Genomic DNA, 18,979 nt, shown 5'->3' on the forward strand with positions numbered 1-18,979 from the left:
CATTTTCTCAGAAAAGAACGACCTCTCAACCAACTACATTTATCCTTGAACATGCATTATTACAAGTACAAGCATGTTTTGAGTCACATTTTCAATGTCAGTGCCAGTCATTATTTGCTTATGACTAAGTTCTTGCTTTTTATTGTCCAGAGAGTCAAATAGATGGTTTACTGCATACATTCATATGAAGTAAACAAAACACTCTGGTGCTGAAAGTGTACATATCCTACTAAGAGTGTGGGAAGAATGATTGCTGTCCATGGTGTTGGTTAGAGGGTGTGAAGAATTATAGACAAATTTAATTCAACTCTTATTCAAAGGCAAATATGAGCCTCTGAAACAAACGGCAGCATTTACAGAATATACACAGTACAATGCATTACAGCTAATGTTAGGGAAGAAACTTGGCTTTGGTCTTGTGACCAATCACCAAAATACACTCATTTGTTGCTTTGTGTTCTTCTTTACATACTAGCTTCTTTTTTTTTCTGTGTTCATGATGTGAAAAAATATATGTTGATTATAATCAGACTTCAGTGCCTCAGGGAACACGATGAAGTGTTAGCTTTAGTGTTACTTTTACAAAAGCATTGTTAACCAAAGATGCATTATTCATTTTGATCTAAAAATACTACCTCAAGTGAAGTTCAGAGAATGTTCAAATCAACACATTTAAAGTGGAATAATAATGGAAACTCAACTTGCTTGGACTCCTGAAAGTTAGAGTGACTTAATTAATTCTGCTAATGAACATGCTCAGTTTATCTTCGAACGCCAACTACATGTGAAAAAAGAGAGGAAACCACGGCCGCACTGAATGTGACCTATTGAAGGGAATATTAAACTTATCCTATTTTTGTCTATATCTATGAGAATTATTCTTATCAGTTCAGTCAGGTAGATAGTACTTTCTTAGTGCTACAAATCATTGTATCGAAATTGCCAAGGAAGAAAGTGAAATATTAATTCAGCTACACTCTGGCTGACAGATTGCAGATAATTGCTAGCACTTTAAATACAAACACAAGCCTGGACATTATATCTTATATTTTAATAACAGGCACACTGTGTTAAGGAAAAAGAAAGGACAGGAGTTTCAGCAGAGAGAAAAGCATTTGATTCTGGCTCTGTCTTATTGTCAGAGGAACACATAACCATGCAGGATGGCATCCTACTCCACCGCACATTATTTGTTCTCTAACTGATCATCAGTTGGCCCCGCTGTATGCCTAATGAGCGATAAATAAGGTTTAATTCAACCGACGCAAGTTGCCCATCCTTCAACGCTAAGCATGATGGCTTGGGCGAGATTCCACTGGAATTATATGAGGGTAATTTTTCAGCTGGTGGGATAGTCCGATTGCCTCTCCTATATTTGGCTTTCACAGGCATTCCTTTGTCTTTAAGCTCTGCAAGTTTATAGGTCTATTAGGAATACATCAAATGATGAGTGGCATCACTCTTATTGTGAATGTGCCCTGGGTAAAAATAAGATAAAACCTTCCATTACGGGGGCCTCCAAAGCACATTTGCCCTCCAAAATTGATCTTGTATTGGCAATTTACACTTGGGGTGACCTTTCTTAACTGCCCACGTACTTGAAAGCCAATATTGTTTGGAGAATGAGCGAGAAAAACACACAGCTCACTGCAAATGCTCAAGGAAGTTAGGAGATAAGTTAGGAGACAACTTTGCTCGGGGGTTGTTCATTAATGGTCCACTAGGCGGGAGGGCTGAGCACTTTTCACATCAATGAAGCCCTGCACCAATAAAGTAAGACAATACAGGACATATGTACTGAGAGCTCCCAGTCCATTATAGCTCGAGGTCATTGACGGTATTTTAAAAAGAAAAGGACAAAAAATGAGAAGAATAAACTGTATTGTAACTGGAAGCTAGGCTCCACATGATAAGTCTTGTCAGTCTGGGAGCTGTGAAAGGGCATGATATCACCAAAAGGGCATCCGGACAGTCCCCTGTTGATACCCTGTACTCAAGTAGATAGCTCTACTGTAATTCACACAGCGAAGGGTTTTGGGTGGTATTTAACAGTGGGGGCAGGAGTAAGAGACATCTGGTGTCCACTTAGAAAGAGACGGTCTTTTTCAAGATTTGATTTAGCCTCTCAAAATAGCTCCATGACACACTTCGCTTACTTTACGTCCTCTCTTGGCAGACTAAAGCAACCGATCGGTTATGCACCAAGGGCACTCAAATGGTACATAAAAGCTTCATCTATATTTCTATGATTGGTTTTGCTGAAGATGAAAAATGATGAAGTTGAGATTAATGTCCTATGGGTCAACAGGAGGGACAATGGCTTTGTTAATGCCCTTTGACATCAAATCTTTAATAGAGTAGCTGCCTGTGCATCGGTTCCTTTCCATCTGCTTTTCGCTTTGGTTGTTGATAAATATCCTTATCTATGAGAAACAGGTGATAGATTTCAAACAGCACGTCTCTTCAGAGCTCTTTTCTCATCTACTCTATTGATATCTCACATCTACTAAGCCGTCCGAGCTGTAGCATGAGCCCCTCTGGGTCGCTTTGCCCCAAATCACGTTAGCTGCACTTCCTGTAGGAGCACCTCAAGGGCAGCCCCAATGAATAACATCTATCAACACCCAGGAGTTGAGGCCAGAAGCTTGAGGAGGCAAAGCCCTCAACTCAGCGGCACCCTGCAGCAGCAGGCCCTGTCTGATATGTGACACCAGCATGAATACGTGTGTGTGTGTGTGTGTGTGTGTGTGTGTTTGAGAAACGGTGCAGGAGAACAACTGTCAGGAAGGTTGAGAGACAACAGAGAAAGATAAAACGATGGGTACAACATATGTGTGAGCAAATTAATTGCTAAGGGAATTACAAACACTAAGACTTTGTGATAACATTTAAGGAATGAAAGCCTGATTTTCCACATGATCCTGAGGAATTTGACAAAATAGCTGCCAGGGTGACCATATTGGAGTTGTTCACATCAGGATGATAACACACAGAGATAGTGAGTGTCACAAATCAGGCTGGGGGACAACTGAGAACAAAGGGATATTCATGAGCTCCTTAAAGACAATTTCACTTTAATTAATTCAATATCACCTGTTCAAACAAAAGTCATATTAGAGTGGTTAAAAGAGAAAGCAAAAAAGTTCAAATTCAAGACTAAACCTTCTCTTTGGAATTTTTTTATTCGTCTTTTTGGATACTCCTCCCCTTTCTCTTTTAAACTTTCATGAGGGAAATTCTGTGATTTAATCTTCATTAAAACTTTACCAGTGGCTCATTCTCTGCCCTGACCAGCTGAATTAACGGCTGGGCCTCGAGGAATTAGACTTGGTCAAATGATTTAATCTTGAAATCATCTGTATCATGTGTCTAGCATTGTGTGATTAACAATTTAAACAAGTTTATCTCACGCTGAGATGAACTTTAAACACGTTTTCTTCATAATTTACAACTTTAGCCCCATTTAGTGTTAAGATCTGACTTTATAACAGTAGAAATGTTACAATAATAAAACATTGCATATCTCCTTTAACGGGCTTCTTTATATACAGCAGAGGAATGAAGTTTTGATGAACTGACTTGTGAAGGTGAAAAAGGAGACTGCTGCAGAACGAGGAAAGGAGAAAGGCCCTGGTTTGGGATTGTAATGACATTGAAAAGGCAGTAAATAAATAAGATTGGCTTGGTTCTCTTTGAAATCTGATTGATGTGTCTTTTGGGATGCACCCCAGTATGAAAGACCTACTGAGTCTGTGGCTTTCATCCCTGACCGAAAATCGATGAGCCAGGATGTATGAGAGGCTCCTGTTCTCTACCCACCAATCTCCTGCCACATTCCCAGGTAACTGTCTCACAAGAAAGGGAATACGAGATAGAGGAGTTGGATAACTCATCTTTTTGTAAAACTTAATTTTCAATCATGTTATCCATGGGGAAAATAACGGCAAACAAATGAATGCCTCGGTGTCGCCGTGTGCTGCAACCCTACGGGAACAGAAATGACTCAACGTGCACTCTGCAGCCAGTCTAAAGCCGAGGTGAAGGAACCAGTGAGTAAAGCGCAGTTATTTTTTATATTAAAAACAGTTCTCAGAGTTTTTAAGTATTCTATAAATAAAAAGGGGAGCTTGGATTGATCTATTTGTTAATGAAACAATAGCTTTGTGCAGCTAAATGCTAATTTGGGAATGCAATACATTGAGATCCATCATTGCTCAAAAGAAAATTTACAAGTAATCTTCCTGAAATGAGACGGTGACTGAAACTTGGCTTTTCTGGTCTCTATCAATCCATCCTGTTTCTGCATGTTGAATTAGGAATGGCTGGTGTAATTGCATAACACATGACTATGGCCCCTGGGGTTAGATTTTCCATTTTACACAAAGTGGAGACAAGGAAATAGGAAATGCTTCTAGAATTGGGTGTAATTGTGACTGGCGGCGCCTAGAATTGTGCTCAGCCCGACACTCGAGGTAGTCTGGTTAAGTGTAGTTTAGCCTAAAGGATGAAAAAGAACAGCATGCTGGGTTTAAATTAGCTCCTTTTGACGTTAGTGAAGATTCTTGTGCGACTCTGACAGAATCTCTCTGGTGCTTGCTGCTCGTTTAAGAATGACAGGAGGTTAATCAAGCTTTAAAGCATGAGATTACAATCGACATGACGATTGGGATTGAATAGATTTGGCAAACTGTCTGATAAAACTGCTACAAGATCCTTTTTTCACCAGTAAATTCAGGGACTGAATTCTGCTGTCAGTCCCCCGAGTCCTAGAGAAACCACATAATGTGCCAAATGAAAGTACATAAAGTTAACAGTGCTGTACTAACCAAGACTACACCACTGCTATTTAAATTATAAAGAAACATGACCACTTCCAACCACACACATTTGAGTTTCAACACACCAGAGCAGGGAAGTAGCTAGGCCTACAGCGGTACAGGGGCACAGGCCCCCAGCTAGAACACCACCTCCAACACTGCCTTACTGTAAACAGAAAATGAGCCTGTACGGGATGTATAAGAACATGTTCTATTCAATAATTCAAATTTGCATGAACCTCAACAGGTTTAACAGAGCTATAGGCTATCTAAGCAAATAAAAACACTTTTGAGTTTAGCTTTTCAATTCCTTCTCCTCCTCCAACACTCTGCTCCTCATTACAGCAACATGAAACAAAAAAAAAAAAAAAACAAAAAAACACCATTTACTCTGCATGCATTCCAGCATGTCTAACCTTTTCAGTCTTTAAAAATATCAGGGAAGGAAGTTTTCCTGCTTCAATTTCCTAATGCCTAAGATAGTTTAGTAAATAGGCAGAATAGGATATTGTCTCGCGTTTTTCATATGCCACGGAACCAGACACTGTTTAAGCCTAAATGCAAGGCTGTGTATTTGGTGTAACAAATTACAGTGGCCTATAGATAGGCGTGGGCGTAGACACAACAGAGAAAACAAATCTCTCACCTCCCTCCACTTCATTCTCAGTTCCCCTTGTTGCTTCTCTGTCCCCGACTCTCCTCTGTAAGAATTGCATGTGTGGTTCATATAGGCTACTACGCTTCGATTGGTAAAATGTGCGGGCTACTATCCGCTGATAAAAGACGGGCAGCAGTATCTTGCCTTCCGACTCTGATTTTGGGCGCTACGCGTCACACACGGTCCATTCGCTGAACATGCACAGACCCCATGCCTGCGAATACAACCTCTTCACTTCACTCTTTGGTAGACCTATGCAGCATTGGCTAAAGTAGGTCACGTGAAGGATGTACAGGAGAATTTTTACAGGGGCACGTGCCCTGGTAAAAAGTGTCTGGTGACGTGCCTGCACCAGAGACTTCCTTCAGTGAATTTTGGAACATAACTGTCCATCAATGAAGAGTTCCATTATTTTTCTTCAAAATGTACCCTCCCACCTACACACACACACACAACTGTGAGTTAACATTTCAGTTTGTCCCCCGTGTATGTGAGATAAATTTCCCCTATGTTCTATAGCAGTCGAATTAATTTCCAGATTCCATTTAGGAAAAGAAAATCCGTGGAGTCGGCGTGTCAAAAGGATTTTCTTCTCTCATCACCTTAGAGTAGAGAGTCCATGCAGCTGTTTATCACACCAGTACTGGGCTCCATATCAATAAACAGGAGGCTGCCAGTGCATAATACGTGCTGGTGCCTTTGCAGAGGTATTAATTGGGGGGTGGGGGGGGGGGGTCAGAAGAGTCCGATGAACAATGCCATGTAGGAAATTGAACCATCACATTGATTTTTTTTGTCACACACAAAAGGACGAAAACGGTTCACAGGCATTCAGAATATTTGATAATATATAATCAAGGACGGTCAAACATGATTTTTTCAAAGATGTAGCTTTTTTTCTCATCATCATAATGGGGAGACGCAGGTTGGACAAACATTTCTATCAACACTTCTTACCTTGCCCACCTCGTATCATACTTTGAGAGCCATGTTGTTGATGAGGAAGGCAGGACAGATATTTTTCTTTTTACCACATCAACCCGCTTCTCGTGTGGTTCTAATGTCAATCATCCCAAATAGACCCGTAGATCCCCTGAACTGACATCTTCATGGAAATAGACTCACATTCCAACAGTGGGCTTTATTCCTCAAGAGCTTACCAGACTTCCAGCTACAGACACATGCCTTTCCTTGTTCTCCCTATGCCTTCTGGGACAAACACTCTGGTAATTACATTGGTAAATTGAGAGCTTTACTTATTGGGTCAACTCAATAGTAGCCAAGAAATGCATTTCTTTTCTCAGATACTCAAATGAATCACTTTCATTTGGAACAACAAATTGCTCCTACTACACATGATATTCAAGTAAAGCAGAATGACCAGCTGACCTTACCGAAGAATGAACAAGGGTCTATCCCTGTGTTCGAACCATACCTGCCATTTCTTCCCACCAGTCCACCTAATTATTCTTCCCACTGTAGAACCACTGTGTACTGGGTGGTGCCCTCTCCAGAAGCCTTTCAGTCTGTAATCTCTGGGTTCACAAGCAACCCCGGCAATTTTCACTCTGTATTTCTCCTCTGGGCAGCTCAGCAAAAGGCTGAACAGCTGCCATCCAAAATCAAGATCTGCTACAGTGTTTTCATGTGATTCTATAAATATTGAATTGGTACCTTCACATTTTGAGTGGTAGCATTGGCTTCCTGCCCCCAAAGATAGAAATATTCCACCTCTTTAAAAGCAGTGTCTGTAGCAGGGTGACAGTTTTTAAATGTCTAATCTTTAAAAGCTATAACTAAATCTCTAAATCTGATAAGTGCTGGTTTAAAATTGCAAATCAAAACAACTTGTAGCTCTTCTGAGGTTTTAAAAAGCAAAACACAATACTTTTAACATCACAGTATACTGAATCCTGACATGCATGCTCATCAGTTTATAAACCAGCACAATGCCAGGTACTTGGACATGCACAACAGCAACAAGAAAAACACACAACAGCAAGACACTTGCATTCTGTGAAAGTCAAGGGTTCTTCAGAAAGAGAAATATATGGTGTGCTGTTGCATATCAGGTTGACATTTACCACAAATATATGGAAAAAGTAAAATAACAAACAGAAACAGTGTGAGTGGTGAACACATTTCAGTCCACAGACCTGTGCAGCTGAGTAGCTTCTAAACATTGCAACAAGACACGAAGCGATATCATGCTGTGATAGCAGGGTTTCCCACACAATGTTGATACCTGGGCTGGCCGCCCAAGTATATTTGACAACCAACATATTTTTACTTCTATAATCCAAAGTAGAGAAATCTAGCACTGCGAGGCTACATATGGCGCTTCGATTCAGCCCTCTTTCTTACAGACACGGTACCTCAGCCCCTCCCTGCTTAATGCAAACACACCAGATCAAGACACAGCCACGGTGGCAACACTCGCTACTGTTGCCAGGCTTAGCAACTTTTAGACCTCTTTTCAAAAGCTTTCAGCACCTTTTCTGTAAAGCAAAAAATGTAGCAACCTTCTGAACAAACCTTAATTACATTCTGTGCAAGCCTATCTGTCCCTCGCGCTGCTTCGCTCTACTTCAAGCACAGACAGGGAGACCTTGTTTATTGAACCGATATAAATACTGTTATAAAATAACTTATAACATAAAAACTGTTCACAGAGTGTCAGAATGAAAAAGGATGACACAACAGCTGACAGGCATTCTGTTCCAACCTAGATTAACATGGAATTATGACTATTATTATGAAATATTATCAACTGCTCCCTTCCATACCGCAACAAGTATGTTCTCATTCTGTGGGAAACACTGGACTGTGTAGGCCGACATGTAGAGCAAGGAAATTAGATGACAACTGTAGCCGCTTCGCAATGCAGAGAGAGTGCTGAGTGCATTTCACTCAAGTGCTATATCACTGTGAGCTTTGTATTAATGTTACAAAATTAATTTTATTTCACGGGTCAAACTCAAGGCCAACTTAACATCCACACTGGTGTGAATCATGATATTAGATTCTAAAGGTATTCAGTGTAAGAGTTGCCTCACTTCAAGCAGAAATGTCCACTTTGGTGTTTTCTGTTCAGTTTTCTGCTCCTCCTGTACTTTTTTGATATATGCTGATGTAAAGCAACTCATTATTGGTTATGAAACAGGGTGGTAAACTAACTACCATACATTTGTTTTGACATTCTCTGCTTATGGCATTTGCTCTAACCTCTGCTGCTAATATAGACAGCGGGCAATTTTGTGTGCATGTCTGATCAGTGGCCATTAGCAAAAAGCACAGTTGCTGTACAATATATTTCCAGAGACTGGGGGAATTTTACCTGATGCTACACTTGTAAAATGACAAGAACTTAAAACCGCATGCCGTTTGTCGTCTTCGTTTTGTGGAGAAGATATATGTGAGAAGAGAAGTATTACGTAGCACAGTGTATGACAGAGTACATTATCTATAGTAGAAGCACAACTTATGATGCCCACTTTGTGTTTGAGACTTGCTAGCTTATTTGCTTTTTTAGTAAAATGTCACTGAAAATGTAGGTTTTATTGGACAGTGATAGTGATTCTTAACTGTTACGCCGGTCAGTTAAACACATGTTGTATTTCTAAAACGTTTGATTTTGATTTTCATTATTTAGGTAAATCTTACTTGAAAAACTCAGCACAGAACTCTGCATTGATGGAGAGCAGCTCAGTTTGTGTGTTCCGACAGCAAAGAAATGTGAGTTATTCAGCCAGCAGCACAGCATAGTGACGCAGCACAGTGTTGGGTCTTGGTTAAGAGGTAGTTAAATTCACACACACCTAGTGTTCGGTTACCATAGTTAGCACCCGGCCACCGAGCGGCTGGACTGGAGGGGCTTTGATCACCTGTAACGATGTTGGTGATAAAGAAGAAGGAGGGAAGAAAAGAAGGGAAGGAAGGTGAAAGAGGAAGAGAAAATGCATCAGAGGTGACATATTTGAGAAATTGGCAGAACCACTCCCAGAGAAAAAGAAAAAAAAAACCTTCAGGTTTGCTGACACACCTGTGCAAACAGTTAGACTGAGACTGAGACACAGGTGCACAGTAAAACCAAATCCAGAAACACAGGATGAAGCTGCCTGCTTGTTGGAGAGCAGCATTATGACTGTTTGAACAAGAAGGAAATGTGAGTGTTATACACCTGGATGTTTGTTCAGATATTCTACATACGACGTCAACAGAAAATATGCATCCTTCGATGCTGTTCAGGGTTTACAGGGGGTGGAACCTATCCCCTCTGTCACTGGGTGATATACACCCTGGACAGGTTGCTGCTCCATCACAGCACTAAACAAAGAGACACCAAGCATGCTCACACTCATACCGGTCTAAGGTGAAACATAACAGGGTAATGGTGTACAATAACATGTTAGTGGTTCATTTCTTCTTTATAAAGACATGCACACACTTACTAAATGTGGCTCATGGTTGACAAAGTAATTAAGGATATCACATGCTGCGTGTGTGCTCGCTTATACTATATAAACTGAGTTAGAATTTCAGCACTTCAGATTTTTTTTTATGTTTGAGTGTGACAGGAAGTGACCTGACCTAAGAAGCCAATTAGAAGCCACTCAGGACAAGAGTTGATAAAAAAAAAAATAAAAAATAAAATTCTAAACTTGTCAATATCAAAAGTACCATATTTGGGGGCAGATTTAGTATTACTTAGCTCTTGGCACAAACCATATTTTGGTGTTAGATAATTACTGTCAGTATTTCCTATTAAGGAACTATTAAGGACATTTGTGTCTGAAAGGCAGGGATGTGTGATTTTTGTCCCTGGCTCCGTTTATATGTCTGTGAGTTTCCCTTTCGGAGAGCAATATTTGAATTGGATATTATTTCAATGAATCTCACAGACTTATTTACTAAGCTTTGTACTCATGCTTCACTGCCTATTGCGGCATTATTTACTGCCAGCAAACAAGCATGTCTGAACTTTCTGAGCCTGACATGAAGCAAGAGGCACAGGTATTGCTCAACAGCAGCAGAGAATGCGTGAGAAGGAACAAATTCTACATTTATATAAATGTGTCTGTAATACCTGAAGAAGACTTAGAACATATTAATTGCAAAGCCAATTAAATTTTAGTTGAAGGAAATTGAAGACAGCCAAGAATCTCTAACTAAAAGGAATCATGTAATACCTGCTCCAACACAACCCTTCATGTTATATTGTAATTTCAATTAACGCATCGTTACTCGTGTAGCTGGGACATCCTTATCCACATTTTCACCTGGGTTGTTCCTGAATGCAGAGAAAAGCCTTCATATTCTGGTATAATCGCTGTTTCCAGGGCTGGACAGTGGGCTGCGGTGATAGGTGGCTGTCAAGTAAGTCAAAGAGGTCTTCCTTATTATCCCTAGACTACATGTCAGACTTTAACGACCTTTCCTCATGTAGATGCAAAAAAAAAAAAAAAAAAAAAAGCACTCTTTTTGATTCATGGTGTTGTTGCAACAACAAACGAGATGTGCCCGCATCGCTGGAAAATAACAAACTACTGATTATCAACAACAATTTAAAAGACACTGGCTGTGCTTTTTCTTTGTAGATTTGTGTCGCTGTAGGGCCTCACTTGTAGAACTGGACACTTCCATTGAAGCCGTTTCTGATTTGCAGCCACGTAATAATTAGGCTGGTTTACTAAATCTGCCCCTTGATCGCTACTTCATCAATTATGCTGCGTGTACACCAAGGGCGACCTACGCTATCTGGTAGCGGAGGTAGCTGGAGAAGCTTCGCTTGAGAATTTGCATTGGTAGCTTGTGACGTTACATTTAGAATGTTAAATTTTTAAAGGCCCCGCGGCTGTGCAGCACCCCCGTGAAAAAAAACATGAGGAAAGAGAGGGCAGGGACACGAATACAGTAAACGTGTTGTTATTTACAATTTGTTATCAAAGATAAACATCACGTTAAAAATGATGTAAAACTACATTAGGTACACCTGACAAGAGCAGGAATAGCAGAGGCAGCTGTGAAAAATAAACTAAATTTGAAATAAAACTTAATTGCAGTGAGAAAGGTATGCGTGGGGTTACTACACTATTGTATTGAAGCACTCGACACGGCAATTGCAACAGTCTCAGGATTAAACGACTATTATTTGGATAGGAACCAAAGTTTACACGTCTGTTTCCGCGAACCCCGCGGATTGTCGGACCGCTACAATCTGTGGATTGTCATTGGTTTTCGCCGAACCGCGTCATTGCTCATTACCATAAAGTTAGCTTGAGTTTAATCGCTGGAATCCGCTCTGGTAGCGCAGTTCTCTTTGCCCCTGGCGAATCCGCTCTGGTCGCCCAGTTAGCTCACCCTCCATAGAGAAATAATTATTTCCGGCGCTCAGGTAGCGTAGGTCGCTCTTGGTGTACACGCAGCATTATAATGGCTGCTACATCTGATGGGACCTGTGTGCAGACCCAAATTAAATAGTAAAGTATCAAAGTGTAGCTTATCAGCAAAAAAATGTATGTAGATGTACATATAGCTGAGAAACCTATTAAAAAAATACGTTTTAGAAAGAAATTAAAAATGCACAGCAGCACGAAATTTTTGTGCTTCTTAAGCATTGTGTACCATATTTATAGCAAAATCGTCCTGTGCAGTTATTGGTCGGATTTTCTTCCTTCTCTCTCTTTTTTTTTCCCTGATCATGATTGCCAGTATGGAGATGGCAGCACCTGTGGCTCCTCTGCAGAACTCTGACTTGCATATCAATTGACCCTCACACTCCTGCTAGGTGGTACTCCTCTGGGCATGGCCCATTCATCATGGCAGAATGGAATATGTTAACACAAGGATTACTCTAAATCAGCTTCTGTCCTGTTGCTGAGTGCTTCATGAATGGGAAAGGGACAATGAATTTCCTTTGCCCTTCACTGGGACATGCATGTGATTGTTTCTGTGCAACAGATAGATGCCTGTCGACACACGTTAAAACTATACTTGTTCATGAATCCTTGCAACAAGTCCCAGTACAATAAGTTATTATTGGACACTTACAAGCATATTATTTACATATAAGAGAGGAAAATGTTTCCTTTGTATGATGGTCAGCAGCAAAGTGTGTTTTCCTACACATCAAACCTTGTGTGAAGAAAAAGACACGTCATGTTTACTTTGCTGTAAACAAGTGACAGTGACAGAAAATGAGAATTCTACACCGGCACATCATAAAGAGTGTTTTCCTACCATTGCGCGGTGTCCGTTTTCGCCGATCCCGGAAGGCTGCTCCGGACTGTAGAGCTTCCATTAAGCTATCCATCACACCAGTTTCATCTCCCTCTGTAACACAGCAGAGACAAGACATAAGGATGTTTTTAGGAAAAGATACACATTGACCGAGCTGCATGTAGTCCATAACACAGTCTTTACATGTACAGTTAAACACACATTTTCATGCCTGCATCAAGGTCTAATCTTAGAAATTGTGCTGAGAAAGCACTTTTACAACATTGGTGTGAACAATCACCTGACATCAGAAAGTGCTGACATTTCAAATACGCTTTAAACACTCCTTCAAGATGTGTGAGCGTTGAGAGAAGCCCGTCGCCCAGGTTAGTCCTTTTTTCTTTTTTAGTAAACAGCTGGGACAGGGTAAAATATACTTAGTTTAGTTTGGAGGAGCCTCAGGATGAAAGCATCCAGTGATAGTCATTGACGGATATTCTTTCTGTGGCTAACGCAGGGAAGCTAAGTGCTCTTTACAAAGATTTAGTGTGGAGCCGCTCAATGCCCGGGTGCTCTATCATTGTTTAGTCAATGACACTGGGACCAGCCTTCGAAAAATATTCCCCCTGCCCACCATTCCAGCTGTCCTGCGGATCCATGAAACCAGAGAAGTGGAGGCAGCAAGCATTGGACGATTAAAGTGCTATAAGCCCAACAGCATGACTAGCTGTACCCACACAGTGCACATACAGCATACCGCTCAGTGGCAACGGGGTTCAAAAATAAGCTTAGGTTCTATATCTGGGTCATCTATCTTTGCGCCTTAATACTAATGAGTCAGAGGGGCAACCTTTTTATCATTCTGTTCCAGAATAGACATTATTTTAAACTAGGATCATTAAGGTGAGTTATTGTGGAGCTGGGGACTTGGCAATCGGTTATTTTGCTTGTATGAGTGAACTAGCTCTTCCCCAGAGTTTACTATTTCGTTTTTCAGAAACAGAAGTTTAGACAACTGCTACTTTCAGCACACAAAAACTTTCCCAAGTACGAGGGTGATCAATCTTTTGTTACACGTGTGCTCAAAGGGACAGCAGTCGGGCAAATTGTACCTATGAGTAAAACACCTTGACAAGGGGTGGTGCTCGATTAATTTAATCAAATGGCAATTACAGCAAAACTTGAAGTCTGCACATGTTGGCTCCTTCTCCTCAGCAACAAACCACCCAACCTGCAATCACTCACATTTGTAAAAAAAAAAAAAAAAAAAAAAAGAGACGATACAACCAAAAATAGAAACATGCCTTATGCTAATTTTAAAAAGGAAAAAAAAGCAACTCTTGAGTCGCACTCGCTAATTTTACTCTCTATCTCATCGCTTCTCTTTCTTCCTCGAGTCCTTCCCAAGGGCTACTTTGAAATCAAAGTATCTGTTCCGGCTGTGTGCTGTGCTTAAAAGCAATCCCGATTAAATCAAGCTTAATTAGACCAGCTTTATCTGAACAAAACCAAAGCTGAGCCAAGTAGTGCTTATCTTGAATTGCAGCACTAAACCTCAAATAGCACGCTCACTGGTTTAAAAAGGGAGAGCACGGGTCTCGTCTCCTGTGGACCTGAAGAACAATATGGTCAATAAATAACTCACACTTCTATAATTGTATCAACTCCCAAGATCCTTCGCCATTTCCTCATATGTAGGCTAGCAAAGGACACATTGTGACTCTGACAGGAAGTAGAATGTGTTAAGTGGCAGGTAAACATATATCTGCAACAGCGATGCTACAGAAAACCTTCTGACAGCTCCTTCTTCACTGCCTTCTTCATGTAGACCTGAACATCACAGGGGGCACCTGACACTTTGATCAATTTGTCCTACTTCTAGCTTAACTGTAGCACAATTTATCATTTGTAATGGCCAAGACTTGGGAGCTCTGGTAGACTGGGTTTCAGGACAGCAGACAGCAAGAACCAAATTGACTAAAATGGGAAGCATACTCCCCAGTCACTCCACAGTGCTCAATTAACTATGTCCTAAGCTGTCCAAAGCGCAGACTTGGGCAGCAAGAAATTCTCCCAAATGAGCCTTCAAAATGTATGAACCTTTTCATAAAACCATACATGTGTGCATTTATTCTGCAAAGACAGGGGAAGTGTTTAGTCTGAAAAGAAATAAAACTGAGTATTATTTGACCACACTTATTCCAGCAATCCTCTAAGAAAACTTTCTTAATTACTTACTGTAACATTAACGACTTTAGCAGACATTTCTGCCTTATTCCTCGAATTCACTCGTCTTATTTTGAGCTGTTAAACCTAAGCCAAATATTCATCTGCTTCTCATTAGCAGCGGTGGTACATTGCATGGTGGGGAATTACAGAAAAGCTAACCTTTTATGCCCAAAGATCTTCCTCAAGAGGAAAGATCCCCTCTACTCACAGGAAATTGCTTTCTAAATGGGTTAAGATGGGCTAAGACCCAAGACATTGACAAACCCTTCAAGTGATGAAACACCTTGGTGGGCACCCTCAACCGACAACCCTGGGGTCCTTTAATGATCTTATTAAAGCTTGTGGAAGTGAGGAACATGGTTGTGGCTCTTAAACTTTCAGGTAATTTCTTAAAAAGTTAAACCTTTATAAGGAGAAATAAAGCTCTGTGAAACTTTATCTCCCATAAAGATGGTGCTCTATATCTTACTCCCTGGTCCCTGCCTACCTTGAATCCCCCACTCCCGTCTTATACTTTACCTGGATATCTGGTAGTATCTGGACCCGGAGGCTGTGCCAAATGTAACTGTGAGCCCTGGGGATTGGCTCAGTTTGAAATATATTTACAAGCAGTGCTATCACATTTTCTAATTAGGAGGAGCAACAAGAGCAATATGCTCTCAGCAGGATAGCCATAAAAACTTCACACATCAGATTAGTTTTTTGCAAAGAAAAAAAAAAAGCCTCTGTGATTCACCAGTCACCAATCCCAGGAGCTGAGCACTAAGTTGAATGTCGACAATAGCAAAGGGAGGCGAGGTAGGGATAGGGAAAGAATAAGCACAGACACTTTAAGTGTCACCATCAGGGAGGAAAACTGTAAAGAAAAAAACGAGGTAGGAGGAAGAATGCAATCGGGGCGGCACATGTGTGGCAGCAAGGGAGAAAAGTGAAGAGTTTCTGTGGGTGCGGTGATGCGTGTGGTGGAGTGGGTTATTGAGAGGGAATAATTGAGCAAGGCAAGACACAAGGTCATAAAACATGTTTCCAGATACTTGACAACTTGAGCTCTGTGACATTTAATTATTTCTAAAACATACACTGCAGTATGCAAGCACAGGCACACGAACCCTCGTCCACAGTGAGAGCTGCCACATGTTTTAACTGATACAAATGCATCATGTTTGTTTGCAAGCACATCGGCTCCTCTTATCTAAGCTAGGTGTTTAGTGTAGAGTCTGTTCTGCTGTTTTTCTGAGACATTTTGACACACAAAGGCAGTAAGAGGACTGGACAGACAGCAAGAGGGAAGGAGATGGAGGGTAAATTGTCTAATGTCGGCAGGGTGAAGTAGGTTTATGGCAGCTGTGGCAGGCTTCTCGCAAAGTTGAATGGAAACCAAATGCAAGACTGGCTATGTTAGTGCACAGAGCATTTTTTTTTAAATGAAACTATACTCAGTTATGGTGCTTACACAAGGTGTAGAAATCCTATTCCATTGATATTCTTGTTTAAATGTTGTATAGTATAGTCTGATCCACATTATCCATCATCCACTAGTCAACATTATTTAATTAGGCTATTGCAGACTTTGAATATGATCTTAGCAGAGTTATAGTGATTTAAAAAAAAAAAAAAGCTGTTTACATGGCAGTCTTTTAAGATTCAGCATTGATTGGGTTACTATCAGAATATGCTTCAACAAACCTATTGAAGTCTCCATACAAACTGTTAAGAGCAATTGGAAATCAAAGGAAATAATAATATTGTAAACACAGCTCTTTTCCCCCCTTAGTTCTGTCACTTAATATCAGTAAACTAAAACAAAGAAAATAACAGCTGTCATCTCCAACATCTCCAAAATCCTCCTCTCACAATGAATAAATGAACGGTGGGAGATTCTGGCCAATCCTTTTAAACACCAAGGGTACGGCGCTCCTATAATTATACAATGGTGTCAACAAAGCCTGTTCATAAATTCCATTTGCTATCTGTCATCTCCTGCATGTTATGCGGAGAAAAACACGCTGGATCGATTGAGAACTCAATTTCTGATGGCTCACATGCAGCCCTGATGATTCATGAGGGAAAAGAGAAACAAATAATACTTAGAAATCTAAGAATGTGATATCTTGTAAACGTGGGTTTCTTATATTATGCCTCAAGTACAACTGGTAATATCACTGGCAAGTTAGTTGAAAAGATTCAGTATCACAAAGTGATTTTTTAGTAGATGCATAATGTAATCAATCACAACCACAAACAGTTTCCTCTGAATATTTGTTATCACAGCACTCTCCTCCTGAACCAATTCAGAGTCAGTCATATGAGAGATGTCTATTACCCTCCACTATCCACGAGCAAATTCTTGAGTCTAATTTGCTCTGTAATGAGATCTAATGAGAGCTTACAGGCCTTGTGCTTGATAAATTAAAGCCACTGTGAGAGGAGCACAGTGAGAGCTTAACCTCACCCCAGTCACCCTCCATGACTCCAGTAGAGAAGATGAGAAAGAGAGAGGGGGATGAAGAGGAGAGAAATAACTCTATCCCTTTTTTTTTTCCCCTGCTAGCTGCAGATTGTTTTTGAACACATTTGAGCCCATCTGTTCCTCCACAGACAGTCACCTGTGCAATTAACCTGGACCATTAGCCGTGAAACAAAGGCCTCAGCGGAAGGAGGGTGGTGCTGCTTTATGGCCAGGTGGAGAGGCTGCAACCGCACTTTCTTTTAATCTCAACCTCTATCTCTGCTCTCACTTGTATGCACCTGACTCGGTGTTATTTTCACATGTGAATTCAACCTTAGGAACCTAGATGTTCACAGCCACCTGCATTACTCAACACCCCCTTCCTCTTACTGCTCTGTTTCCTGCTCTCTAACTGACTGGCTTTGAGCAGAGGCACCATCAACTTGCCCTCCTTCCCTGCTGCCCCAGCAGCTCCTAAGACCCGGACCGACAAGACACCATTACTGCCAGAGAGGGCACAGAGAACACAAGTGCCCGAAGCACAGCAGTCATGCACCTGTTGGGAATATTTCCTTTGTTTTCCCCTCTCTGCTCTCTTTCACCATCTCCCTGCTGCCCAGCCTCCCAACCTTGGAAAAAGCTGCCATGACCTGAGAAACTTTTCACTGAGACCCCAGTCTGTAATTTGCAGCACTCTGTGTGTGTGTATGTGTATGCATAGATGCTGGTTCACTTTAGATGGAGGAGGAGGGATGGAGATGGAAGGGTAAGATGGCAAATAAAAAAGACAAACTTGATGAGCAAACCCACTCATGTCCTCCCTAACTCAATTACGAATGCTCCCACAACACTCCATTCCAGGAGGAAAGGCAGTGTGGTTACTGCATTACTCTGTTTGGCGCCAGGGTCAGGGAAACAACAAAAAAAAAAGGAAAAAAAAAAAAAAAAAAAGAAGGAGAGATGTGGAGAGGTGGTAGAATGTCTCAAAAATGGCATAGGTGGATGGGAGGTGAAAGGTGTGTCACGTTTCCTGTGCATGAAGTAGAGAGTGTAGTGTTGGACTTTGGCTGACCTGGTCACTGCAAGCCTGGACTCACACAAAAAGCAGCGAGATGTCCTGACAGAGAGAGAGACTGGGAAAAACGTGCCGAGAAGTTGGATGTCGACAAGGGAGAGATGAAAGTGGATTAGCCGCCGTGGCGATTTGCATTCTGTGGTGGAGCAAAAGCCCCAGCGATGCCCCGAATAGCTGGGTGCATGAATAAGTAAACAAACAAAAACAAAAATAAACCCTCCATCTGGATGGATGCTGCCAGGCCCCAAGTGAGAAACAGTAGGGAAGGGAGGCTGGGAAGAAGGGAAGTGGATGGGGGGGTACTTCAACACAACCATCAGTTCACTCTTTCCTCTGCTATCACTTACTTCTTCTGCCCGCGGGTCTCTGCAGTTACCATACTGCCATCAACATCTATCCAGTGCTTTTGGCTAGTTTGCCCAGTAACACCACCAACACACGAGAGAGAGCTCCATCCCAGCACTGACAGATGTTAAGCTGACACAGTTTTCCCCTCCAGCCACATGGGGTCACGGTGCCAGGAGGGACATGGG

General features: G+C 41.3%; 1 protein-coding gene across 8 annotated transcripts in view; it reads right to left on the bottom strand.

Moving 5' to 3' along the window:
- diaph2 (diaphanous-related formin 2) overlaps positions 1 to 18,979 on the bottom strand; it is a 366,461-nt gene that overhangs the window by 37,126 nt on the left and 310,356 nt on the right. For 6 of the 8 annotated variants that reach the window (XM_075481764.1, XM_075481768.1, XM_075481771.1 and 3 more), the window contains 2 exons: positions 12,715 to 12,807; positions 9,294 to 9,359 (listed from right to left, as the gene is read on the bottom strand). In XM_075481764.1, coding sequence (XP_075337879.1) covers positions 9,294 to 9,359; positions 12,715 to 12,807 — 159 coding nt within the window. The remainder of the gene's footprint in view (positions 1 to 9,293; positions 9,360 to 12,714; positions 12,808 to 18,979) is intronic. The other 2 variants (XM_075481765.1, XM_075481770.1) reach the window with 2 other exon arrangements.

This window comes from Odontesthes bonariensis, chromosome 13, assembly GCF_027942865.1.
Source record: "Odontesthes bonariensis isolate fOdoBon6 chromosome 13, fOdoBon6.hap1, whole genome shotgun sequence".
Classification (NCBI taxonomy): Eukaryota; Metazoa; Chordata; class Actinopteri; order Atheriniformes; family Atherinopsidae; genus Odontesthes; species Odontesthes bonariensis.